The sequence below is a fragment of the Zeus faber genome (genome assembly GCF_960531495.2).
Source record: "Zeus faber genome assembly, chromosome: 15".
In the NCBI taxonomy this organism is placed as follows: domain Eukaryota; kingdom Metazoa; phylum Chordata; class Actinopteri; order Zeiformes; family Zeidae; genus Zeus; species Zeus faber.
Window position 1 is genome coordinate 18,246,427 of NC_137194.1, and position 27,768 is coordinate 18,274,194.

General features: G+C 45.5%; 2 protein-coding genes across 3 annotated transcripts in view; both read right to left on the minus strand.

The window, feature by feature from the left end:
- LOC307240981 (protein phosphatase 1 regulatory subunit 3A) overlaps window positions 1-27,768 on the minus strand; it is a 354,017-nt gene that overhangs the window by 218,798 nt on the left and 107,451 nt on the right. The gene's annotated exons all lie outside the window — the stretch shown is intronic.
- Window positions 12,265-27,768, minus strand: part of camta1a (calmodulin binding transcription activator 1a) — a gene marked incomplete at its 5' end in the record, with an annotated part of 132,214 nt that continues 116,710 nt past the window's right edge. Inside the window, 13 exons of the mRNA XM_080014911.1 lie at window positions 12,265-12,361; window positions 15,167-15,197; window positions 15,608-15,682; window positions 15,927-16,126; window positions 16,704-16,724; window positions 16,847-16,918; window positions 17,898-18,132; window positions 18,605-18,783; window positions 19,628-20,103; window positions 20,211-20,553; window positions 20,729-20,807; window positions 20,942-21,129; window positions 21,353-21,537. Of these exons, the coding sequence (XP_079871037.1) occupies window positions 12,329-12,361; window positions 15,167-15,197; window positions 15,608-15,682; window positions 15,927-16,126; window positions 16,704-16,724; window positions 16,847-16,918; window positions 17,898-18,132; window positions 18,605-18,783; window positions 19,628-20,103; window positions 20,211-20,553; window positions 20,729-20,807; window positions 20,942-21,129; window positions 21,353-21,537 (2,117 nt within the window). The 3' untranslated portion in view covers window positions 12,265-12,328. The remainder of the gene's footprint in view (window positions 12,362-15,166; window positions 15,198-15,607; window positions 15,683-15,926; window positions 16,127-16,703; window positions 16,725-16,846; window positions 16,919-17,897; window positions 18,133-18,604; window positions 18,784-19,627; window positions 20,104-20,210; window positions 20,554-20,728; window positions 20,808-20,941; window positions 21,130-21,352; window positions 21,538-27,768) is intronic.

Sequence of the window (27,768 nt, forward strand, 5' to 3'; positions counted from 1 at the left end):
CAGTTTGGACCCCCGGTGAGTTCAGTGTTGACAGTTCTCATGGCTTGCGGGAAGAAACTCTGTCTCAGTCTCTCGGTTCTCACTGTGTGACTGCGGAGGCGCTTGCCCGACCGCAGCAGCTGGAACAGTCCGTTGTAGGGGTGGTGAGGATCCTTTATAATCCTGCGGGCTCTGCTGCTACACCTCCTGGTGTAGAAGTCCTGAAGGGAGGGGAGGGTAGTTCCAGTGGTACGTTCAGCTGAACACACCACCCTCTGCAGGGCCCGCCTGTCCTGAGCAGTACAGTTACCAAACCAGGCAACAATGTTGCCTGTCAGGATGCTCTCCGCTGCTCCAAAGTAGAAGGACTTGGAGGATCCTCACTAAGACCCTGAATTTCTTCAGCTGCCTGAGGTGGTAAAGATGCTGCCTCACTTTTCTCACCAGAGTGTCTAGTGTATAGTCCACGTTGAGTCCTCCATGATGTGGACACCCAGGTACTTGAAGCTGCTCACCCTGTCGACAGAAGTGCCATTAATCACCAACAGCGCGTGCTTTCTCGGTTGTGAATCCTCTCTTAAAGTCCACAATCAGCTCCTTAGTTTTGCTGACATTCAGGAGGAGGCTATTGCCCTGGCACCAGAGTGACAGGTTAGTCCCCTCCTCATGGTAGGCCTTCTCATCGTCATCGTTGATCAGGCCCACCACGATGGTGTCATCAGCAAACTTGATGATGGTGTTGGAGCTGGACCTGGTCACACAGTCATGTGTGTACAGGGAGTAAAGTAGGGGGCTGAGGACCCAGCCCTGGGGGGGGATCCTGTGTTCAGGGTGAGGGAGATGCACATGTGCCTCCCCACCCTAACCACCTGGGGCCTAGCTGTGAGGAAGTCCAAGATCCAGGCACACAGCAGAGTGTTCAGTCCTAGCTTCCGCAGCTTGACAGCCAGTCTGGTGGGGACTATGGTATTGAAAGCTGAACTATAGTTGATGAGAAGCAATCTCAGATAGGCCCCCTTCCGGCCATCAAGGTGCGTGAGCGTGGTGTGCAGCTCCTGGAAAACTGCGTCGTCCGTGGATCTGTTCAGCCGGTACGTGAACCTGCAGGTCCAAGGTACGGGGGAGGGAGGCGCAGATGTAATTCTTAATCAGCCTCTCGAAGCACTTCATGACTACCAAGGTGAGGGCCACTGGACGGTAGTCATTCAAGCAGGCAGGAGAGGCGATCTTCGGGACAGGGATGCCATGGACCTTTTGAAGCAGGACGGGACCACGGACTCGGCCAGGGAGGTGTTGAATATCCTAGTGAGAACCAGGGCTAGCTGGTTAGCACAGGTCTTCAGTACTGGCCCAGATATGCCATCTGGGCCTGCAGCTTTCCTGGTGTTCACCCGCGTCAGAGCCCTCCCGACGTCATGCTCAGACACTGAGAGCATGTGCTCATCCCTAGTGGTGTAATTCCAATTAGCCGGTGGGCTAGCGGTGTTGTTGCCAGACCGAGCATAAAAGGAGCTCAGTTCATTTGAAGCAGTCAGTTTCACATCCAACACAGCCTAATTCAGAGGTTACCAAACTGCCCTTACGCCAAGACGAGTGCAATGTTTAAATATTATCCATCTGGACAGAATTACTTTGGCACCATAAGACAGTTGTTACAGCTCAGATAGTTTGAGAACATATTTTCAGCCCATTGACAAAAAATGGAGTTGGGATTAGCTTGCAACACGTTTTTCAGACTAAATCAGTGGTAACGTTCTCTTTTTCTCTGGCTGCCGTGTTCATATTGTTTGTTCAGGAAAAATAATGTTTTAATGGTCATTTATGGGAATAAATGGACGTAAATGAAGCCAATGTCTGCAACAATGAGCAAAAACAAATACCATTTAAGACGAGTCAATCTCTTGCATTTTCTCCCTCAGTGTCGGTGTCATAGGGTCACCACAGTTAAACACGATGTTTCACATCTTATTCTACCCACAATAAACAAATGAAGTGAAACGCAAAGACAAAAGACTTTTCCTTCCTTGCTCTGATATTCAAGTGTTTTCAGTGATGGTGATGTTTGGGATCCATGACCTGGTGACGGAGGAGACGTGAGAGACTTGGATGTTGTTTATTTGTTTAACTGTGACTCACGCACTGCAGCGTGTTTGTTCCTGGGCCGGCTGAATTTAACTGTATGATTATCTGTTTTGCAACAAATGTATTTTTTACCTATATCTTGCATTAGGCAATACAGCATATACATTACTTGGCACCATTGGCAGAAGATTCTTGGTAGCCTAAAACAAACAAACAAACAAACAAACAAACAAACAAACAAACAAACAAACAAACAAACAAACAAACAAAAACATGTAAACATAACTATACTTGTGTAGCGACCAAACACTAAGGTAGCTACCACAAAGGTTTACCTGTTTGGTGAAACTTACTAATACCCTACTAATAAACAATGCGAATGCAAACCTTCAGTCTCTATTCACATTGGCTACTTTTTTTTTTTAAATAACTGACCCAGACAACTCTTTTGAATAAAAATAAGTAACAGTTTCCTGACTGCTTTGCATATGTACAAATAATATCGACCCTTTTAATTGAAATAACAAAAAGATCAATGACACAAATCAGACCGCTTTAGTTGGAAAAACAAACAGTATACACAAAACTTAAATTCCTATTTCTTTCCCGTTTACACCTATTTCCCAATATCAAACTACTAACTAACTATTAACTACTTAGCCTGACATTAACCACAACCTTGGGCCACACACACACACACACACACACACACACACACACACACACACACACACTCACACACTCACTCACTCACTCACTCACTCACTCACTCACTCATTCACTCGCACACACGTGTAGATGGATACCGAAAGACAGTCGTCGGCAGAGGTGGAAAAACAAGTCCAACTCACAAGTCCAAAGTAAACCCTGTAAAATAGGTTGTGATCTGAAAAAATAAAACAGTGGCGGAGGTGAAATCCTCGTTCGGAATCACTTGAACAAGTCCCTCACAAGTCCGTCGGCAAAGGCGTCCGCTGATCTAGCGATTCACCGACGTTAGTTTAGCAGACACTCGCACTACACATTCACCCTAATACGCTGCGATTAAGCTAGAAATGTACGTGGTCTTAAGCTAAACTTTTTAGCTTTAACTTTTTTTTCTATCATTCACCACGCTACCTCTCCATCCTCTCTCCCGTTCTCTCCCTCTCTTCCCTTCACGCCCCCAACGCTCGTTCTCTGCCCTTAACCTCCGGCCATTTACCGCAGGTGGCACTGATGGATACCTACACTAACCAATCAAACAATATCGCTTAGAACTGTTTATTTTAACTAGTTATTCACCAATTTACATTCTACCCTATTTATGATTAAATTGTCTTACTCTTTCATTTAACCATTTTTACATCTTTATTAAACTAAATCAATTTCAGTTTAATTGTCTTCTAACTTTTAGGAACTAACTTCTTTTAATCCCTTTTGGTTTTCTCCAAGTCTAAAATACGCAAAATTGTATTCTCGAGAACAATTCAAATAAAATACTCTTATAGTGAAATAGTTTTAATCATTTTACAGAGTATCGCCACTACTGCTTTTGTTGTTATTTTTTAGTTTTGGTTCTGTTCATGTTTTTCATGCACTCATTTTTGTCCCAGGTGAGGTTTTTGTCCCACACTATGTACAAACAATACAACCATAATTCTTCAAACAAAACTATACAAATATTTTGTTTTTGTCTTGTACTTGTTTTTGACCCCTTTTTTTAATAAATAAAATAATATATTTCGAAAATACAATCCCCTTAAGGTAAATGGTTTTTTTTCCCACATACTTTCAGCCTTCTTTATATACAGAAACGGCTTAATTGTCAAAAACATGGGGTGGCAGTTTCGCCACCACATGCCAACCATGTAAACACCAGTTTATTTTAGAGGGTGGGCTAGCTGCAATTAGCCCAGGAGCAGACAGAACACGTCATGACACTGGCTCCTCTCCTGAGTGTGTGTGGGGACGGGGGATTTCACCTGTTGCTCGTTAGACCAACCAACTAGCAACAGGCATGCAGCCACCCTGATCCCAGTCACCTGGATCCAGGTCAGGTGTGGCTGCTCACCACACCATCCCCACACCACATATGGATTTGTCAAACCCCTATTTTGGCAGTAGCTTAGGGACCCCTCAGAGAACCTCTACGACATCAAGGCAATGTATGTGATCGTCCCCTCAAAGGCCCTCGTGGGCTCTGAAGTTCATTTAAAAAGAACAGCTATAACCTTTGTGACTAACATTACAACATAACAGAGGTAAGTTATTTTGTATTTTTTCCTTGTAAGCTTCTACAGAAGCTGTCGATTGAAATGAGAGGAAACATGAAACAAAAGGGAGGAGAAATGAAAAAAGTGGCTCCTGCCCGTCCACTACTGAGACGTTGCAAACTACCGTGCCGCGGGCTGACACCCGACATCTGGCCCGCTCCCTGGGTGGTTGGAGGATCTGTTCGGTAGTTACAGAACGATGTCAGCCAGATACACTATGATATTTTTAGCCATTCTCACACTTTTTCGGGTAATTTTTTGTTGTATAATTCCTGTTACGTAACCTCATCAGCCGGACCCTGGAGGATCAAATTGTCCGCTAAGGTCAATTCACTGCCATACCAATCCAATGGCTCCTTCCCTATGCCAACGTTGACTCGGACCACGACGGGCCCATGCCCGAAGGAGTAGTGCCAGCTGTGTGAACATATATTTTTCAATGATATGTGTTGACTAACAGTGTGAATGTTATTTTTAATTTACAGGTACACCTCATTTAATGAGTTCCGTTCCTACAACCAGGTCGTTCAGCGAACTGGCCGATAAGCGAGGATCCGTGTTATTTCACGGTAAGGGGACGTGGCCATTGCGAATGCAAGTGTAGTGAATACTGACAGACTCCGGGAATGAGACTGAAAACGGTGATGAGATGAGACGCTTGATGCTGAGACGCAAACATGTTGAAAACGGTATAACAATTGCAACTGCCTTTGTGACCTATGACTACACCCTCAGCAATCACAAACTGCCTTTGTGACACCCTCACAGTAATGGTCCATGTGACCTACGTGATAAAACCCCGAAGCTTGTGACTATTCTGTGTCACTTGTGAAGTGCCCCTCCACTGATTAATCTCCTAAGCAATAAAGTTAGACTAAGTGACTGAACTATCTCACCCCACACACCGACCACCACCTGAGTGGCTGGAATTTCTATGACAATTCTTTCTGGAAGCAGCAGCTGCTCTGCAGAGATGAAGTCCAACCACATGGTGTCATGGACGCTCCTGCTCGTGGCCTCGGAAAGCCTTGTCGCTCACCCCATCACCGACTCGGCAGAGATGCCCTGCACAGGCCCCGGTGAGTGGACGCCCATGACTCTGTTGAGGGGGCTGAGGCCGCTGAGAGAGCGAGAGAGAGATAGAGAGAGAGAGAAGGGGGTAATAAGTCACTCTTTAAGTGCTTTAATTAATTCAACTCTGGCAATTAAACTTTATATCACAGATCCGTTATCACCCAGGACCTTAAAATGGCTTCAAGTCTGAACAGCTGCCGACCATCCGGCTGCTTCCACTTAATGTTGCAAAAAACAGAAACAAAGTTACTTTTCGCACATAAGACGAGTAAAAAAAATATTGCGATACATTTATACAGTTTATTTTTTTATTTTGTTTATTTTGTCTGAAGTTGCAAGACTTGGCTTGTTCGATTTGACATAATTTGTTAATTTTTCAAATGTCACTTGGTTCAACCAAATAAGGCCTCGTCAGCCGTCTCACTGTCTTCTGAGCCACTTAACTCCCCAAATGAATGGACTTTTGGGCCTCAAATTAAGTACTTGAGATATTGTTTTCTATTTTACTGTACATGCGTCTTCATATCTAGTTTATTTTAATGATAATTGGTTCGGACACAAAATAAATGTCAATGACCCCTTTCGTCCACATGCATTGTTTATGTGATACATTTTCCAATCAGTGCCATCAATGGTAATTGGTGAGTCCAGTACCTTCATCCAATAACTAATGTTGACTCCTATTGAGAGTAAGTCTTCCATTGTAAATCAGTTTACTTCAGATATTTAATGTGTTTCCTGTCTTTCATGGACTCCACTGTTTGTCTTTTCTGGTCAGCGTCGGCGGAGGAGCGAGGTGTGAGTAACATGGACGACCTGTCTCTCTCCGAGCAGAGCTACACCCAGCAGGACCCTCCCGGCCTCAGATACTCCCCTCTCCTGTCTGCCGAGCTCCACAGAGATGGTGGGACTCCCAAAATCCCCGATTCTCCAAAGTGAACTATCCCAGACGCCAGCGTTCAGTCAATTTCATTTACATCCTTTGTCTTCATCAGGTCTTAGAGCAAGCGGTCTGCTTCCTGGAGGGTTGAAACGAGAGGTGGGTTCTCTGCTCGAGGTAATTATTCCATAATAGAGTAATAATAAAGCTTTTGGTTGGAAAACTACATGGAACATTACTTCACTATGCAGAGGAACTGTCAAATAAGGTCTTACCAGAGCTGGAGCTAGTGCTGTGGAAGAGGTGGTAAATGTATTCTATTCATTCAAGGGAAAATTGACCAATATGATTGACGTGTATAGGCGTCACCTAAATCACTTTGATTGAGTTTCCCAACGACTCTCGTTTCCTATCTTACAGATCATGTTGGAGAAGCAAAGCCTCCAGAACCCGTTCAGCCACTTCCACTTCATTTTGGAATCCAAAAACAGTTCCGCAAGAGAGGAGGAAACTCTGAGTGCTTCTGGAAATATTGTGTCTGAGTGCAGGAGAGGCCGGGCCTGCGCACGCACGCACGCACGCACACAGACACCCACGCACCCACTCACATACACAGACACACACGTACATAGACTGTGTAACAAAAGAATGATGACATAGGTAGGGTTGACAAACTAATTTTAAAGCATTTAAAATGGTTTATTTATATTTATTCGATGCCGTTTTGATTTCTGTCGATGTACACACTTTTGTTCATACTGTTTGTTTATGGATTATAAAATATATAGGCTGCATTGATATTAAAACCTCTTGTTTGAACAACATCTCTCATATGTGATTTTCCAAAAGTCTTACTGAAAAACCTTTCGCTGGACAGGTGAGGTTTTGGGTTTTGGACACGGTGGTACAGCAGCAGACTGAACTGAACTACCACCAATTTCTATTTTGTCATAAAGCAAAGATGAAACAAAAAAGACTTTGTTGACAAACTTTGTTCTAGAGTTTTCTTCATTTTTTTCTTTTTTTTTTTATTATTTTACAGCAGAAAGAATATAAAGCATTCAGAAAACATCTCCCATATTTTAAGGGCATTTCAAAACGTTTTGCATGGCTTCAGCAGCTGAAATCTTTTTTTTCTTTTTTCATTTTTTAAACATATCCATCGAGTCAGTGACGCTTGTACATGCACAATTACAAAAATAAAACTTACAAACGAGAGAGGGGCAAGGAAAGGAAAAAAAAACGAAACAAAAAAACAGGAAGAACGTAAAAACACGCCAGGAGAACGGAGAGAAGATGAAAGTATCGGGGTGGAAAGAAACAAGGTCACGTACCAGGGAAAGACAAGAGAGAGAAAGACAGCTATAGAGGAGAGGAAAAGAGGTCTAACACTAGTTCACATGCAAAGTGTCGAGAACCCACGACTTTGTACCAAAGCAGGGCCGTTTTTTTCTTCTTGGTTTTGGAATTGATGAAAACGTGCAGTTCGGTAAAGGGTGCCATATAATTGCTGTCCATAAAACTACTGAATGCTCGTCTTGCAATACTGGCATTTGCATAAGAGTAAGTCGACTACATGTGTCCAATCGTTTTGAGAATTCACTTCACTAGATCTATAGGTCTCCATAAAATAATTCTTATTGCTCTGTGTCCACGAGTGGAATATGTTGTGAGATAGTTTCTGTTGGTTTGCCCTGATGTGCCTACCTTTCTCTGGTTTGGGTGCTCGGACAAAAGAAGAGGAGGAAAGGCAGATTCCCAGGTCAGTTTGCAGAGTGTGGTGAAATCAGTAAAGAGGTCAATGAGGAGCGCCTGTCAGCTTACCTGTCATCCCGTCGCATGAGTGGCAGTTAAAACAAGATTTGCAGGTGAGCTTTTCCGATCGCTTACAGTAGCCACGTTTTTGTCGCCGGGAACATGTCCGGGATTAAAAATGAAAAATACAATGGTTTTTGCAGGACTTGTGGAAGAATGTCAGGTCGTAACGGGCTGAATTAGAATAATACTTGATTGGTCAGCTCTACGGGTGTCGTTCACTAGCTACCTCCACGCAGTGGAAATGGGTTGAACATTATCTGACCTCTTTCTTTTTTCCCCCCCTCCGGCCTGTGTGTACTGGGAAGTTTTGCCTCCGTCAGATATCACTATCGTCTGCCGTGAATCATGTGTCCTGCTCTGTTTCCTCCTCCCCATTTTGGCACCCTGAGTAAAATACAGAAGGGAGGTGAACCAGTTCCTCTGCCAGGAAGAGAACGTCAGCTCAGCTCAGCCTACGAGTAAAACGGACAACTTCACGTACGTGTGTGAGTGGTGTGTGTGTGTGTGTGTGTGTGTGTGTGTGTGTGTGAGTGAGAGTGGTGTGTGTGCTTCCTAGTCGTTTACCTGCTCTAGACGGTCTCCTACAGTGTCCATGTAACTGAAGTTGGGAGCACACTAACCCAAATAAATATATTTATATATGTATTTATATATATTTATATATTTAAAAAAAAGTCTAAAAAGTTGAAGCTTGCTCTAAAAACAACCTTGTCCTCATGCTTTGCCATGGAAAACATTGTCAATACTGCTTATTGATCGTTATTTGAATTTGTGGGGTTTCCCCTTTGCCCTCCGTCCGCATGCCCTCTGCCCTCAGGAGTTCCGTGACATGTCTAACCAGTGTTCATCCTTTTACAGAACATTAAGTCTTTTAACAAGTCTATCTGACTACCGAGTCTAGGAAAATAAGCATGCTTTAGGTGCACTTCAGTCACCCAGTTTAACTATTTTACCCATGCAAGCGTAATAAAACCCTCCTCTCTTGCCGTAGCACCGCGCCGGCTGTGCATTCTCACCGCTAGAGGACGAATGCAAGGCAACAAACACCAGTAGTGGCAATTCTAAATCGTGTGGTTTTAACAAGCAGTTTCAGTGGAAAAGAGAAATAATAATAAAAAAAAAAAAAAAAAAAAAAAAAAAAAGGAAATAAAAAAAGAGAAGCTTAGTTTGTTGGCAACTTGGAAACGCTGGAGCGGTACTGGTTTGAATGGGGGGGGGGGGGGGGGGGGGGGTAGTGTGTACCGAGTGCTGTGTGATGGTGACCGTTTTCTTTTTTTTTTTTTTTTTTTTTTTCTCCCAAACTTTTTCAACTTAAAAGTACATTGAATGTACGCTGACATTGGATTTGTGCAATTGGGATATGAGTAGGCACTTTCTACATAAACACCCGGGAGATTACGATTACATATCAGCTCTATGAAAGACAAAAAGCAGTCAAGTCAGTCAACAGAATCGATCCATAATTCCTTACAATTTAGAAAAATAAAATAAAATAAAAGAAAAATGGCGTACACGTTAGAGATTGAAGGAACACGACAAAGAGAGAAGCGCGTCGTTCGGTGGCACTCACCGAGGTCCAACCGTCACGACGAGAGACGGAGAACACACTTTGGGGGTCGTCCTGGCATGAATACATCACAGAGATATGAGTCAACACAATATTCACACGCTGCTCATTCCCGCCGCGAACACATCACCCGAATTCGGAGGTTACCAAACTGCCCTCACGCCGAGACGCGTGGCATGATTGAATATTATCCATCTTGATGGAATGACTTTGGCACCTTAAGACAGTTGGAACGGCTCGGACAGTTTGAGAACTTCTCGGTCATTTAAGGGAATACTTTGACGTAAATAAAGCCAATGTCTGCAGCAATGAGCAAAAAAACAAAAACAAATACCATTTAAGACGAGTCAATCTCTTGCATTTTCTCCCTCAGTGTCGGTGTCGCCACAGTTAAACACGATGTTTCACATCTTATTCTACCCACAATGAACAAATGAAGTAAAACTCAAAAGACAAAAGACTTTTCCTTCCTTGCTCTGATATTCAAGTGTTTTCAGTGATGGTGATGTTTGGGATCCATGACCTGGTGACGGAGGAGACGTGAGAGACTTGGATGTTGTTTATTTGTTTGACTGTGACTCTCGCACCGCGGCGTGTTTGTTTCTGGGGCGGCTGAATTTAACTGTATGATTATCTGTTTTGCAACAAAAAATTTTAAATTTTTTACCTATATCTTGCGTTAAGCAATATAGCATTTACATTACTTGGCACCATTGGCAGAAGATTCTTGGTAGCCTAAAACAAACAAACAAACAAACAAACAAACAAACAAACAAACAAAAAGATGTAAACATAACCATACTTGTTTGAAGATAATTTTTCGGGTTTCCTCTAAGTCTTAAATACACTATTTTTTTTACTTTTTCATATTGCAATAAGGTCATGCTTTAGCAAAATGTTCTTCTCAAGAACAATTCAAATAAAATAAAATACTCTTATAGTGAAATAGTTTTAATCATTTTACAGAGCATAGCCACTACTGCTTTTGTTGTTATTTTTTAGTTTTGATTCTGTTCATGTTTTTCATGCACATAGCTCATTTTTGTCCCAGGTATTTACACTATGTACAAACAATACAACCATACTTCTTAGGCATTCAAACAAAACTATACAAATATTTTGTTTTTGTCTCGTACCTGTTTTTGACCCCTTTTTTTAATGAATAAAATAATATATTTCTAAAATACAATCCCCTTTGGGTAAATGTTTTTTTTTTCCCCTACGTACTTTCAGCCTTCTTTATATACAGAAACCGCTCAATTGTCAAAAATATGGATTTGTCAAACCCCTATTTTGGGAGTAGCTTAGGGACCCCTCAAAGAATCTCTAAGACATCAAGGCAATGTATGTGATCATCCCCTCAAAGGCCCTCGTGGGCTCTGAAGTTCATTTAAAAAGAACAGCAATAACCTTTGTGACTATTATCGTTACAACATAACAGAGGCAAGTTATTTTGTATTTTTTTTCCTTGTAAGGTTCTACAGAAGCTGTCGATTGAAATGAGAGGAAACACGAAACGAAAGGGAGGAGGAATGAAAAAAAAAAAAAAAAAAAAAAAAAGAAGGCGGACGATGACAGAACTTTTTCGTCGCAGGGACATGGAATCACCCGTAGAGGAGGTGGCGGCGGCCGCGCGGGGCCGCGCGGCTAGAGTTAAAAAAGAAAGCCAGAGGAAACGGCCACAAGCACACAGGCAAAGACGTTGGCAAGAGCGTCATGCAGATTTCCTTGAAAGGGGGAATCGACAACACAGGATTCTGAGGATACGGGTCGGTAATACGTCGGACCTGATGAAACCAATTCAAGTAATAAAGCAATAATGTAAACAATAAAAGACAAAAATAAACCCCCCCACCCACCCACCCACCCATCTTATTCTGCGTGGTAAACCCCTCCTACATTCATATGTAGCTCCACCCACACGGACAGGCCGCCGGGGTGGAGCCCAGCGGGACGGGAGGAACTGATGAGCCGAACAGATCGCACTCGTCTACAGCGGCGGGCAGGAGCGGACTTGTGCAAACGGATCAGCGGGTTACCGATATATTTGGTAAGATGTCCATCGTCAAATCAATTGATCCGTCACTCTTGACAGTTTAAGAAATACTTTTAGAGCCCAAGGTTTTTTTTTCTTTTTCCGTGCGGGGGGGGGGGGGGTCCCTGTCCTCTTTCGGGTCGCAATCTCAAATCCTCCTCCTCTCCAGGTCCTCTCGGTGCAACAGACCTCCTTTGGTGTCCCGTACGCCTTGCGCGCTGTCCCAAAAGAAAAACAAGAAAAATCCCCTTTCTATTTACTCCAGAAAAGACAAAAACGATCCATGAAAAAAGTGCAAAAAAATGTCATGAAGCAAATGTTCTGCACCCCCACCCACCCTTTAGTTTGTAGTCCCACGGAAGTTGCCGCCCTCCAATTGAAATCCACTCAGTGGGAAGATATGTGAAAAAAATGCTGTTTTACATGTTACAGTAGTAGAACCGATCACACCGCAGTCGTAGTAGTAATTGCGGTGTTTGCATCGACGTTTCGTCTTTTTTTTTTTTTTTTTTCTTTTTTTTTTCTTCAACACTCTTGTAAAATGTCTCGGGTACAAACGGAAAAAAAGAACGGAGTCAAGGAAAGGAAAGGAGTCAGGAGAGTGATGTCACATGGCGAGGGGGCTCTTCTGAGGGGTCTCATGTTCCCTGGCCCTTCTCAATTCTTTCACTCTGAAACACAGACAGACACACAGCCGTGACGACAGCGTTTCCACTCATGAGGTCATCACATTGTCAGACAACGGTAGCACATCAAGGCAGCACGGGGGGCTCCAGGAACTAGAGCTGTGAAAGAAAATGTTTGGGTGTTTATTTTCAAAATCAGATACATTTACAAGCAGGGAAAGGTACAGTACATGAAGTTAGTGTTGCTATGTGAACAACCCCATGCGTAGCGACGAAGGTTGATCAACCTAAAATGTTGTGGAGTCATCTTGAATACAACCCTAATGTAAAACAAGGGGCCAAAAGTTATTCAGTAAGTGGTTAAAGGATATCTTTGCCTTTTTTCAACCCAGGCCTAAATAAAATGTTGGTTCCCATCACTTATAACTGTCAACTGTTTCATAGCACAGTCTCACTGAATGCTTTACTATTAAGAAGCTAACCACTGCGCTGCAGCTTCTCACTCTCCTTAAACAGTCTAACGGGGGTGCTAATGGGGCTCTTTCCTACGGGAAAGCTATTGTAGCCAACGTTAGGCTTTGGAAGTATAGCGGCAATTGCAAAAACTACCGTATTTCCTCAAATTTAAAGCGGTAGTCAAATAAAAACCGGGCCTCTAATAAATGCCGGGGGCGTGGTCTACACGAACAAATAAAAGCCTGCCTCAAATACAGACCTCGGGAAAAAATGATTGGAGCTGCAGCTCCGCTCCCAAACAAAGCAAATAAAAACTTTTTTTTATTGGAGATGTATTTATTCTACTCCATTTCCTGCTGCTGCGTAGCAGATCGCTGATCGCTGCTTGGGGCAAATGCTCCGCTCTGAGCGCTCTTGCTCTCCAGTGCTCCAAGTAGTGAATTGTGCGTTCAGGGGGAACTCGGAAAACTGTAATTCCCCCGTCGACTTCCACCACAATTGCGACTTTTAGGGTAGCAACTAGCTCTCTCCATTTTGACCATACATGTGTTCGCATGGTATGGCACCCAGACGGAAGTTTGATTTCAAAGTCGTACTAAAATATGATCAAATACACTGATTTAACAGAGGGAATTAGATATAAAAGCTTGCCTCTAATATAAGCCTGCTTCCAATAAACACCTGGAACCCTCTGCAGTTGAGGTAAATAAAGGCAGCAGTCACTATTTGAGGAAATACGATATGCTCAAATAAAACACTACAGGACTATAACAATGGACTATAGAGTCAGTGTGCCATTTTCAAAAAGCAGATTAAACATGTTTTTTGGGGGTTTAAGCACCCTATTTAACTACATTTAAGCACAGTGAGAAGCTGTAGCAGAGCGTTGAGTTTCTCAGTAGTGAAGTGTTCAGCGAGGTTGTGCTATGACATTATAAATGATGAGAACCAACATTTTAATAAGACCTGGGTTGAAAAATAGTACCCTATTCTTAAATGATCATAAATAAATAAATGTGCTCTTTAAAGAAATGCATTATTTCTGAAGATCGGAATCTAAGAGAAAGGGAAAATAGGCCTGATCTCTAGAGGATCGCTCAATTTTGTTTGGCTGACATGCTGCCAGAGGCTGTGAGCGGGGGTCCCTGTTTGGTTTGGTGATGATCTGAATTTTTCAAACGGATTTAATATGCATCACTTGGCATTTTACGAAGGAACAACAATATAGGTGAGCCTGGAAATATATCCAAAGAGCGTCTCTGTGCCAAAAGCAATCAGGGGAACAGTACACTTTACCTACACATTTACCAACATCACGCCAGATTGTTCATTACCACAGCCATTGTAATTAAGATCTAAACCCTATGGTGAAAATGCTAGAATACATTGATATAAGTATAAATTCGGAAAGAGGCCGAGCATTTTAATGCATTTGACCAATATAGGCAAAGCGTGTGTGTGTGTGTGTGTGTGTGTGTGTGTGTGTGTGTGTGTGTGTGTGTGTGTGTGTGTCCGTCCCACTGTGCGCCAGTCAATGGCTTCTGTTCCTGTTGAGCTGCTGAGCTCCCAGAATCCCATTCTTTTCCACTTTCACGGTGACCTATATGCTCTCCCAAAACCTACATGACAGTAAATCATCAACGATTTACCATCATCAATTTGTTCCATGGGTGTTTTGACCACTGAGCAGATTAAACTCTAAAGGATTCGAGAGTCAAAAGCCCTGCTCTCGGTCCCAGCCGGAGGTCCTACAGGCTACTGAGGGAAGGTGACAGAGCGGTCGGACCAGATAGACAGCTGCTCGAGTAGCCGGCCCATAGCATGCCTGAAGGTGGGAGAGCAAGGCCCAGAGTCGTCACCACTTCACATGCAATAGAAGAGAACATGATTGGACAAAAAAAAAAAAGTAAAACCAAGTTCCCTTCGAACTTTGCATAACCTCATAAGCATACGGAACAAAGTAAAAGTAAACAAAGAAAGGTTCTTTTTTTGGAGAGAGATTACACAGAGGGAGAGGAAGAGAGGGAGAGCCTGTTTAGTGTTGCAGTGATGTTCTCATTCATAAGCAGTGGTTAGTTTCGGTTCGAGTCAGGTTCGGTTCTGCTCTACGTCTGAGCTTCTCAGTCCACTTGTGGCTCCAGCTGGCAGCCTTCATGCAAGCAGGCATCAAGCAACAGTGATGGAGGGGACAGGGGGCAGAGAGACAGCGAGAAAGAGAGGGAGAGAGAGAGAGAGAGAGAGGGAGGGAGGGAGAGGGAGAGACCACATATTGTTAAGGAGAGAGCGAGAGAGAGAGAGAGAGAGAGAGAGAGAGATAGCGGAGCATCAGAGAGGCTGAGACGTACAAAGTAAACAAGAGAGAAGCACGAACTGAGTTGCTGAGGCTGCACTCACCCGCTTGAACAGTCTATGGTCCATCAAGGGGCTTGGCGTAAACAGCAAAACAATACCAGACAGCTATTAGCACACAGTAGGCACTGCGGACGGGGGTGAGGGGTGGGAGGGGTGGGGGGGGAGACCCAATACAGTCGGGAGGAGGTGGGAGGAGGGGGGCGAGGGTCTCGGAGACATGTCTTATAAAAAAATAAAAAATAAAAATCAAGTTCAGTTTCCCACGAGGGGAAGAGTAGGACTCTCTCAGAATCATCTAACAGCACCCCCCAAAACGTTTAAATTCTCAGTCCCAGATGTTGTGTGAGAGGGTTTGGCTTAAATGCTAGCTCGCTCATGCACGTTTATATGGGTGCGGGAGTAAGTGTGTGCGTGTGTGTGTGTGTGTGTGTGTGTGTGTGTGTGTGTGTGTGTGTGTGTGTGTGTGTGTCCATATGGATCTACCTGTGGCGACAACGGCGTAGAAACCTCATGATCTTCCTGGCGGCCTGGTCCTGCCTCTTCGTGAGCAGACTACCTCTACGGTGGAGGAGACGGAGAAAGGTCACGGAGGCAGACGCATCCACGCATGTTTCCGATGTTCAGATATTTTATTCATTTTATTCATCGCCAAATTTATAAAGGCTGGTTTGAAGTAAGCCGCTATCCTTCATGGTTGCTGTGGTTAAAGGACAATCGGTGTCATTTTGTTCTATTTCTTTTTTCTATTTCTATCTGTTTTCTATTGCCTCTTACTCGCGTCGTTACATTTTCGAGTGACTACCTTAGCTTGTGTTGTACCAGGGCGGCGGCCGCCCCGCGCCGGTGGGGCTTGAGCCTCCCAAACTCCTTGTAGCTGCGGTAGTACTGCTGGATGAGCACGGCGGCCCGCCTGCTCTGCTGGAACTTCTTCTGCTCGTGGTAGCTGCGGAACTTACTCTGGATTAGGATGGCGGCCTGCGTCATCTTCTTATAAAGTGCATACTGCCGACGGGAGGGAAACACCACGTCACGCTCACAAAGTGGGCAAATACACCGGCTGTTATTAAGGGGTGTTTGGGGTAGGGGTGTTTTCCAGTGGTGGAAAGTAATGGAGTACAAGTACTTCATCATTGTGTTTAAGTACATTTTATAGTATATGTACTAAAGAATATGTAGTTGCTTACATATATTCAGTTTCAAAGCCTTTCAACGTTTACTCTACTACAGTACATCTCAAGACAAATATCTATACTTTTTACTCAACTACTTTTCAAACAAGGCCACATTATTAAAAACATTTTTTTTTGTAAATTGCAACCATGAGAGGCATGAGCACTCATGTACATCCTAATACTTTTAATACTTGAAGTAGGTTTAAGAGACAGAACGTGTCTGCCTTTAGTTAAGGAGAAATGTCAAAAGTGGGATTTCACTTTTGCTGGAGTCATCGTGTGTCAGGGTGTTTGTACTTTTACTTAAGTAAAAGCTCTGAGTGGTGTTTTTCCACTACTGGTGTTTTCTATGACATGGGGATGTGTGAACAGCGAGCACAATGTGAGACGCTGAAAAAGCTAGTTACCTTCAAGGCTATCCATGTAAGCTTGTAAACAGGAAAAAGGTGACAGATTGTGAATCACAGGCCGGCACGGCAAAAGGATCAGTGCAGGCTTAGTCAAAAATTGGACGGAGGAGTGTGTTCCTGTGCCGCCGACGGAAACCTACCTGTTTGTATTTCTTGTAACAACGCTGAATAACTGCAGCAGCCACTTCCTGTTGCTCTCGGAGAGGCCGGCCCTGCGGGGGAAGAAAGTGGGAGAGGTCAGGCGTTGTGTCGGGCGGCGCCCTGCTGCACACCAGGGCCGTGGGCGCCAGCTTCCATCCAGCCTCTGTGTGGCCGGGCCAAGAACGACACCTCCCGGTTCAGCCGCGGGAGGCCGACGGAGGGGGGGGGGGAGGAAAAGGGGGTGAGGCTCGGCTGAGGGGAGCCTGCGTATTGGCCTGGCTTGGACGGGGACAGAGACAGGGAGCCAGAGGTCCGTCTCAGTGTCAGCTGGCAGAGGGGGCAGAACAAATGACCGTGAGTGACAGCGAACACGTCGACACGTGGAAAGTCAATTATAAGGTGGTGTGCTGCAGTGGGGGAGAAGCAAGGGGAGGCACGGGGTCAGGCAGAGGGAGAGGGTGTGGAGCTAATTTAGAGCAGGCAGCAGCAGGATCCAAACACTTAGTTCATAGAGGGAGAGGTAGAGAGAGAGAGAGAGAGAGAGAGAGAGAGAGAGAGAGAGAGAGGTGGAGCGAGAGAAGTCAGAGTCAGGATACACAGCAGGTGAGTTTAAGAAGATTTGCTTGGATCAGAGGTTTTGGGGGCGGTGCAGTTGTTGTTTTATGCAAGGCCATGCTCTGCTCAAGCCATCTTCCCCATGCTGAAACCACAGGGACAGTTTTTCACTATGTGTCTATGGGTCGGGAAACAGAGACAGAGATATAGACAGGAATAGGAGGAATAGAAAATCATAAAAATAAATTGTACAATCCTCAGAAATATCCTCAGCGAGCTGCGTTGCAACCCTGAGTTACCACTTCAATGACAACACCACACTTAGAACCCACCGATCATAGCGCCTGCCTTTCCTGTGCATCTACATTTCACTTATTTAGACAGAGAGACGTCTGACGGTGCTTTCAATATCAGCGACCCGTGTAGCTCGACTCACTGCGGGCAGCCGGGCACGCAGCGTGTGGCGCCCGAGCCCCAGAGCCCCGGAGCCTGTACCTTGTACTTGCGGAAGGCAGTTTGGACCAGGCGGGCGGCTTCGTACAGCTCTCTCTGCTCGGGGTCGGACAGAGTCAGCTGGGCCAGGTCGCGCTCCACCTTGCTGTTGGAAGCATTGATGAACTCGCTCCAGTCGGCTGGTGAGGGTAGGGCGGAGGTCCCCTCTTTCATGGGAGACCCTCCCGGACTGAGACTCGGGTTGGACGAAGGGGTCAGGGGCTCACTGTACAGGGATCTGGAGGGCGACACGTCAGAGTGGTTTTCAGTGCATGGTATCAAGTTATACATCTTCTATATGTGGGAGGGACTAAGCAAGCTCTGTAGACACACACAGATTACAACAAATGATCATACAAATCACTGTGATTCACAATTAAATTGTGTGATTTCTTCATTGTATGCCACTATCAGGGTATGACAGTGTAATAATACATATCACCTATTGCAGAAGATCATAAACATTCAGGTAGACAGTTGATTTGCTGAACCCAGCTGATGGAAATGCACCTAATTCACATTCTATTTAGTGTGACATTTATAACATTGGCTTAAAATTCCCCTGGCATTTTGATAGAACTGATTGTGGATTTTGTCACTTAACAATTGCCAGAGCGAACCTTTAAAGGGCAATAATAAAACAAGCCATTAGGCATCGCGCAAGATACACGCATTTGGAGTGAGACTGACCCAAATGTGCACATCCTCACCTCAAGTGTATGATGCTGGGCAGCTGCTCCACGTCTCCCAGGTAGTTGGCCAGCCAGCTCATGGTGCTGCTGACCCCCGTGGTGTCCAGTGGCACCGAGTCCACAGCTGCAAAGTTCTCCCGTTTGATCCTCTCGGGAGTCGCCTCTATGATGTGCTCTGCCAGACTCATCATGTTCACCTAGATGATGTGTAAACACACAGACAAACTTTTACTCACCAACTACGTACATCATTTGTATCATATTTTCACGAAATGATCACGGCATCCAATCCAATTCTTTTATGAAAAACTTCTGTCAGATAATGTGCATTATATCAAACAGCAAGTATAGAATTGATCCGCTCCCTGCAATTCTTTTAATATGTTTGGTATTTAATGGCAACATCAAATAATAATCTTTGGGACTAAGTGAACTGAACTTAAATTGTAATAAAGAGAATATATGATGTAGTCGAGGATGATATCGTTTTAGAGAGGAATCCCAGTCCAGCACTTCATTACTCAGTCAAGCAGGTGGACTGAGATGGATGGGCAATGGAATCCCTTGGCTCCAGAACCAGATCGATGGGGGTAGTTTATAATGCGGCGAAAGTAGCTAACAGAGTGCCACTGACGCCTGGGGAGTGGAAGAGCTTGTTTGTGTGTGTAGGATTTTCCTCAATGCAGAGGATAGAACTGGTGACATCGACTCTTTCCAGACATAAGCTCGTCATAGCGACAGAGCAGCGAGTACAATTTTGAGATACTTGTACTTGGATAATTCAACTTTTAATTCACTGAAGTTCAAGGTAAATACTTTTTACTTCACTAATTCAAGCCGTAATATTTTAATACAAGCAGTGCGATCAGTTGATAGGTTTTTTTGAAAGGTTTAGGCCAGCCAACAGAGAAAACCATTAGCCCATTCAACACCGGACCAACCGCACTTTTATCTTCATCTCCAGAGGTTCTTGTATTGAGCATGCTCTTCCTGTTCAGCTAACCAATACATTCAAAATATGCTTATGCCTCTTATACTAACCTGTAGGTCATCCATCTGTGTGAGGCAGTCCTGGTTTTCCAGATCCTCCCTATAGGAGAGCAGTTCCGTGTCCACCATTTCTCTGTCTGCCATCGCCAACATGCCCATCTGCTCCCGCTGCCGAAGCCGGCCGACCAGCTTCTCCTTGCCCAGGCCGCTGCTTACACTGACCCCTGACCCCTTCCTCCCGGAGCCGCCAGTAGAGAAACTCTCCCTGGAGCTCCACCGGGCCATCCCCGTGCTGGTTCCTCCAGTGAGGCCCCGGTCTGAGCTCAGGCCCTCTGATGACAAGCTCTTGGGGCTAGAAGATAGCTTGTGGAGTTGCTGCTGCTCCAGGCTCAAAGGGACCGACATGGCCTTGTCGGGCCGAGCCTGAAACAGTTCCGGATTGGGTTTATGTTTTTTGGCCTGTGGGAGGTCTCTCTGGCTCTCACTGCTGTAGTAGTTGGAGGGCTCTGACCTCGGCCTTCTCAGATCTGCAAGATATGTGGAAAATGTCAATCAACGCAATGACAATCATTTCCTTTCAAAGAAAGGACTGATTCATCGGTCGAAGTCATCATGAAACAGGGATTTTACTTACCCGGATTGAGATTGGTGGTGCTAGAAGTGGTGGTGGTGGTGGCGGCGCCTCCTTTCTTACCGCTGGGTGCTACAACACTTTCGTTAGCCCAACTGACCATCCAGCTGTCCGTAGTGGTGGGGGCGTCGGGGGCTGAGGAGAAGGACATGTGGGTGGTGGGTGGCAGAGGCTGCTGCTCCTCCCTCTGTAGCTGCTCCAGGCACTCTGCCAGCTTGGTGTGTCCACGGGAGCGAGCGATGGATAGGGGCAGACGACCGAGAGAATCTGGGATAGCCAGGGCACGCCGGTCCCATTTATACAGGACCACTGCCGCCTCCAGGTGGCCAAGAGCACATGCCCACATCTGGACAGAGAACACGGGGCAAAGAAGTCAGGAGAAAGGGAAGTCTTTCTTTCAACCTAATGGTAGGGAAAGTAATCTGACTACAGCTGTAGTTCTTACTTCAGTTATTCCCACATTGTTCCTCACAACATGTCTAAATATGGCTTTTTAAACGGTTCAACATAAGCCGTCTTACCAAAGGTGTGCAGGAGAAGTGGTCCACGTTGAGCGGGTCGACCTCCAACTCCAGGTCAATGCTATCAGAATGCTTGGTGCTGTTTGAGGACAAAATGGAGCGTTCAAATGTCGGCGAAATGAAAAAAAAAACCACCGCCTCCAAACCGCCGTACGTCTAATCCGCTTCGCCGCAGGAAAAGATGCTGCATGCAGATTTCAAGTGAGCTCTCACCGCCATTTGATGAGGGTCTGGATGAGCGTGGCGTAGCCCTGGCCCGCAGCCAGATGGAGGAGCGTCATGCCTCGGAAGGTCTTGGAGTGGATCAAGTGTTTGGACTTGGCCCAACAGGCTCGGTTCATCATCTTCTCACACACCACCACCACGCGGCTCTCGAAGGAGCTGCTGGCCTGGCCTGCGCTGGAAACACACTGACACAGAGAGGAGCAAAACTCATTGTCCACTTGGTTGTTACATCTTACAGCACAGGTAGATAAACACTAAATCATTCCACCATTACAAAATGGAGAAACCAAAATGGGCTTCCTCCACTGTTCAGTTCATTGTCGAGACATATTTCTTGTTCTAATCTACAGAGTAATTCATGAGGCATGCCATGTTTTTTTTTGTTGGTTTTCTTCTTACCTGTGACTGGCTGTTGTTGCCTCCCCCTCCACTGCCACCTCCTCCTCCACCACTCCCTGCTCCCCCTGCTCCTCCCCCAGCGCTGCCACTCCCTCCGCTGCTCTGCTGCTGGTGGCTGGCCATTTCTGCCATCCTCCTCTCCATCTGCTCCAAGCGCTCCAGGATGGACATTCTGAACTGGTTATCTGGGGGAACAGAGGAGGAAAGAGGTCAAGAGAGTGTCACAAAAAGCATCCAGTGGGGATAAACGAAACAAAATCCCGGCACACTGGACAATTTTCATTATTTTCAAATCTCCGTCAGGATTTGGCATAGCACCGGCGCAGCCCCTCCAAGGATTTCCTTACAATTTTACATTTTCATCAAACACTTTAAATCAAAAATAACTACTGTCTGACTATTATTTCGAGTTTCATATTTATTTAAAAGCTGATAATTCATAAAACAGGCAAGTGTAGAGCAGTGGCATAAATGCGTAATGATGGAGCAATCTGTTCCGCTGAAGCCCCGTGTGTAATGACTCTCCAATGGAGACACCCTCCCCCAATTCCGATCAGACGCAAAACAAGGGCAAATTGCACTCAGCAGCAAAACTTTATGGGTGTGTTTGAGCTGTCATATCATTAGCGAAATATCTTTTGTGAATCGGATGCTAAGACGGCGCAGATAGCGGACGCAAGTTGTGCGCGATTCAGGGTGCTATTAGCGCACGCAATCCGTTCTTTGCGAATTCGCCCCTCGGTGTACCGTTTAAGAGCATGCGCAACATTCACTCTGATGTGTGGGATGATGTGCAGCTGAGGCCAAAATCATTTTCCACTTTCAGCTGGAAGACGAAAAAAAAAAAGCCCTGCGATAATCATTATCAATCTCCCGAGAACGACAGTGATAACAATAACATCAATCATTAACTCCATCAAAACAATCGGCTTTACTAAAATAACCTTTAGATACCATCAATCATCTACTAATGGCTCCCGGCACAGAACTTCAGCCTCCATCCATCGTTCAATACTCCATCAACAGCAGACTAATACAGGCTGTATGATTGTCCAGTGAGTGGGGGCTTGTTGAAGCTGTCCACCCCTTCACACAGGCCTTCAGAAAATCTCTGGAGGGAGTCTGCAGATAAATACCCTCTCCTGCTGATTAAGTACAGCCCATTATGGACAAGGTCTGCCACCCCACCTTTCCTGCGCTCCCCTTGCTGGCCACAGAGAACATCCACGCACTGTATGTGAAAGAGGGCTGAGAGGTGCACTGTACAGAATCAATCACAGCCAGCACCTCTCCAGAGTCCTTGAAAGCCCAGTCCTTCCATACCGTGGAGTGAATGGAAGTGTATGAGGCGGAGGCTGTGTAATGATATCGTGCTGGACAGAGACTACTTTCTGCTTTCTGTTCTTTTACAACTTAGCAGGGAGTTTCTTTGTTGAAGCTAGAAGTATTTTGGTGAAAAAAGACAAAGCATACCATGTGAAAGTAATGGATTAAAGATTAGGGATGTATAAAGAAATCCATTTAAAATTCATAAGGGCTGCAATTTATCTGCTGCAGTAACTTTCAAGCAGGATGTAATGCAAATGCAGTGAGTCAATTAAGCTTCATAACAATACAGCCACACACAAATGTCCAGGGCTGCCCAGATGCACAGAAATCTGCAAAATTAGCACAATATACAGTATATATACACACACGCACACACGCGCACACGCACACGCACACACTCAAACACACACATGCTCACCTACATAAACATACACACAGACTGTATGTTGTGCATGGACGCGGGATGGGCACAGAGAGCCCACTGCAGCAGAGTGAAGCAGACTGCATTAGCATTCCTCATTTAGCCGCTATGAGGCTGTTTCTGTAGCAACCTGCTGCCGAGCGGTAACTAGGCGACAGGAACATGCCTGTGTGTGTGTGTGTGTGTGTGTGTGTGTGTGTGTGTAGTTTGCCAGCGTGCTATTGGCTTATTGATGAATGGGAGGGGAGGGATTCAAAGCACCGGCACAAAATGGGAAGAGAAAGGCAAACAATATGGAGTCCATAAATCTTTTTTTTTTAATTTTTTTTGCCGTACTGTATGAGGGCTTGGCGTATCCCGTTTTCACTGTTGATGCCGTAGGTAGCGACCTAATGACTCTGGAGAGGAGAGGAGTGGGGAGCCTTCACAGCACGACTGGGTGACATTTGCGCTTTGTGGTATCCTGGCAGTCACAGCTCTGGGCTCTGTGGAGAGCTAATGTCTCACTCGACCTCTCCATGAGCCAGTGCAAAAGAGGTCAAGTAAATGCTACCACTGGGCAGCAGAACATAATGTCACTGCAAAGTAAATTTTTGCCTTCGGAGTGCACCTCACTGGGAAGCGACGCACTATGATTCAGAGTACATGAAAAGGATTTTCTGTACTTTCTATCACTCCCTAGTATATGTTGTGCACTTATGTTTCTGGGTGAACGCTGAAAGAACTGCAGCGTATTCCGACGCCGACAACAAAGACACTGCAGTGGTTTATTACCAGGCGGGGTCCCCTCATCCATGGTGACTCATTGGGGGTGGGGTGCGGGAGGTGAGGGGGCAATGAGGTAGGTAAGGGGCAATGAATCTTGTAAGGGGTACGAAGGGGGCTAAAGGGAGCGATGCTGTGGGAGGTCGTGGCCCTGCCGCCTGTCTCGGCACAGGGTGATGCCCACATATCTCTCTCTCTCACTGGCTGGCGTGTGGGAGAGACACACGGAGCAAGATGTGGAGAGACAGAGACAACGAGTGTGAGAGGAGGAGAGAGAATGAGGGAGAGAAAAGGATGGTATTTAGCAGTAGGCTGACATGTCTTTGTTCAGACCCAGTGCTGCAGTGTGCTGCAGTGCAGATGATGTCATCTCCACCTGCTGCCTGCTGCTCCAAATGCGATGCACGTCTACTGCAGAGGGAGGGGGAGGGGTCGGTGGCTTTGGGGCGGTCGGGCAGGGTTGGAGGGGGAGGAGAGATGGGAGGTAATCAGCCAAACAGAAGGAAAACAACAATGTGACGTTGCTAACGGCCCTCCTTTGCTCCAGTTTACTCCCTTGTGACAGCGTGTGGCGGCAGACGTGGTCATTCGCACATCTAGGGCAGGCTGTGACACGTTACCTAACACAGCACGGCGAGATCGCGGCGAGAGATTTTTCGGCAAACAACCGACAGGAGCCCGCATATGCACTGGTAATGAGCAGGCATCAGGTGCTAAACATGAGGCGGACCTCAGCTCTAACACAGGTCACGTCCTCAAACGTGAGGATCGGTGTCAACTAGCGCATAAACTAGCACTGATCACGACCTTATTACAGTGGATTCATCCTGGAAGCAGAGGGCACGCCCACCCCACCTTGACATCAGAAAGTCACTCCTTATTGGGAATGACAATGGGAAAATGGGAACGACACATATGTGAAAATAGCACAGGTTCTCCATTCAGTTTTATTCAGAATCTGTTTATTTATTAAGTCGATGATTTACCAGATGCACCAACAACTAGCAAAGTCAAGAGTTAAGGTCAGAATAGACCTACACAACTGCTTTACCTACTCTTTAAAATAATCAGAATGTTTCAACCTGGTAGTTAGAGTGAAACGCCGTGTAGACAAGCTAAACCTGGGACGAAACTACAAACTGAGGCGTTCTGAATTGGTTGATTGTCTAAGCAAATGAGGACAAATTAAACACCAATCATGCGAATAAACAGCCGACAGGAGGACATTTTAACCAACTAAAATTCATTCTCCAGCGCTCTTTTGATGGAGGATTAAGTCTTCAGCAATTCATAAACACATCCTGGATACTTCGCCAAAACCATACAGTGAAAAAACAAGCTCTTCGGGGAAAAGGTGGAGGTCGGGGAGGTCGAAGTCAGACACACAGGCCTCATCTCTGCAGATCTGCCGGTGCGCTCAGCAAGCCTGGTGTAAGGGGAGCGCTGGGTTTACGTCCCCCGAGCGTTCCAGCCCAGCGCCCCCATGGGATCTGTCTCATATATGAAACAGAACGGCAGCTCCTCATGAGGCACCCTCCGCCATCTGGTACCTCTTTGAGATGGTGGAGCACAGGGAGTTGGGATAGATAACCGACATTCCACAGCCTCCACCATCGCTGTCGCCGTGATCTGACGTCTGCCTACCCTCGTCGACTTGCCGATAAATATTCAGCCACGCCAGGTAAAAGACAGGAGGGATACGGCAAGTCAGACGGGGTGAAAACAAGGCAGCGTGAGGAGACGGAAAAAATACAAACGAGAAAGAGGGGGAAGAGATAAGATAATAAACGAGAGCCAAGAGAGACGGGAAGCGAAGGGAAGAGAATCAAAAGGAACAACGTGGAGATGAGAGGAGGACGAGGAGGAGGGCAGAGGAGAGGACAAGGCAGTTCAGGAGAGGAAAGGACAAGTAGGAACAGGAAAGGACAGGGTGCTGTCTGCGGGAGAGTTATTGCTCGGTAAAGGACAGACGGTTTGTCCTGGCTCCGTCCGCGGCCGAGGTTCTGACTTATACAATTCCTCAAAAGCACGTGTGCAGATGCACTCGACGCACCTTCCACTTCATCTTCCCCCTTGACTCGTCCACACGCAATTGCGAGACAATGAGCTAAGCAGGTAAAACGAGCCTTTGTTGGAGTTGATTAGCTCACTGTTGAGTGTCACAGGACTGTCTAGTTATGAACGGCGAGTATTTCACGCCGCCATCTGCATTTTCCCCGTGTCATCATTCACACCTGCCACTTTCACTGCCCGATCCAACTGACAGCCCAACACACTAAGGTTCGGGTACCCGAAGATTTTCTTGCGTGACTGGGTTTTGCTTTTGAAACCGAAGGTTAAAAAGGCCTTCGTCTTTAAATATTACCAATCAAAATATTAGTTCTCTGTCCTGATACGGCCTCATGGCTTATTCATGCACTGTCACTGAGCGTGTGACTGTGTGGGTGGACACCTTTAATCCCTACTTGTGAACCCGTGCTTGAGTCCATGCCAATCAAGCCCGACGCTGGACCTCATTATCTCCCTGCAGCCAGTCACCTCCTCACATGTAGCCGAGTTGAGAGGCTGGAGGCCAGGCTCCCTCTGGGTCTCTGTAGGAGCTGAATGACAGGAGCTGGTATTTGTGACCGTGCGGAGGGAAGGGCCAAGCCATCTGGCAGCAGCCCTCACAGCTGGGACCCGCGGCTGTCTGTTGATCAAAAGCTGACTTCACTTTGACATTTAGTAATGACCGGCTTCGGTTTTGTTCAATCCACATCCCGTCTGACACGTCTGACACTTTAATTGACTTTTATTTCCTCGGTAGAGTGATGATGGGCAATTTCAAGTGATCAAAGAGCCCGATTGGAGTAAATGTCTCGGAAATGTTTTTCAGATCCCTGATTTTGCATGAAACCAAGACGAGGACTAAAATAGCCCTGGAAATAGACTCAAGTCCCTTAACAAACAAACAATTACGCCAGAAAGGTTCATCTAAAAATATGCTCTTCACTGGTTTGACTGGGCTTTCTCACATCCATTTGAAAACATTATTCCTCAGCAGAAGACCCCAATTCTTGTGTCAATTGTCAAACACATGCTTAAATCTTATACATCTCTTTGGCTAGATCACCATTTAGTGAGCAACAGGTGAGTAAAATGATCATTCTTCTTTACCTCTTAGCAGTAGAGCAAAAAACAATGCATTCTAGAATAGCCAAATACATACACTAACTGAGCGATCCTTTTTTCGTCATTGTGAAAGGAAAGGCATGACCTGATGGCATGTGTCCAGACATGCAGTTCAATATCAATACAGATTCATCTCTGAGCAGATACTCAATACTGTCACGCCAAGAATAGTGCCAAGAAGGAGACCCCAGGGATTGAATGTCATCCAACATTACAATAACAGAGATACTGTACATGGTTACACTGAAAGTGGATCTGTATATTTTCTTTATTCTGTTACACTTAATTGACAACAAGTGCATATCATTAGCTTTCCATTTGCATAGATATGCCATTTGACTCATAAGCTGCAGAGAGGAGTGTAAATTAAGGGCTGGAGAGATAATTTTTCTAGTATGAATCAATCTGATACAATGCTGCATTGCTCAAGGGACATTTTGTTTCCTACATTAAAATCTAGATAACACAGTTAGTCGAAACAAATTCAGTGCAGTGACTGTATCCTCAAGGCATGGCAATCTTTTTAACGTGGCATCCGAAATAACCTCTTAAGTCTTTTGACATGTTGTCTCCTGGCATATCACCAAAAGCACCTTCTGGCAAAAACATCGGAATAGCAGGGAAGAGACATTAGCTCTGTCGTCAGGTCATCAGTGAGTCCTGCTCATCATAGTTTTTATTTAGGAACTCTGAGAAGAGTCGGGAGGGTGACCTGATGAAACTTAAACCC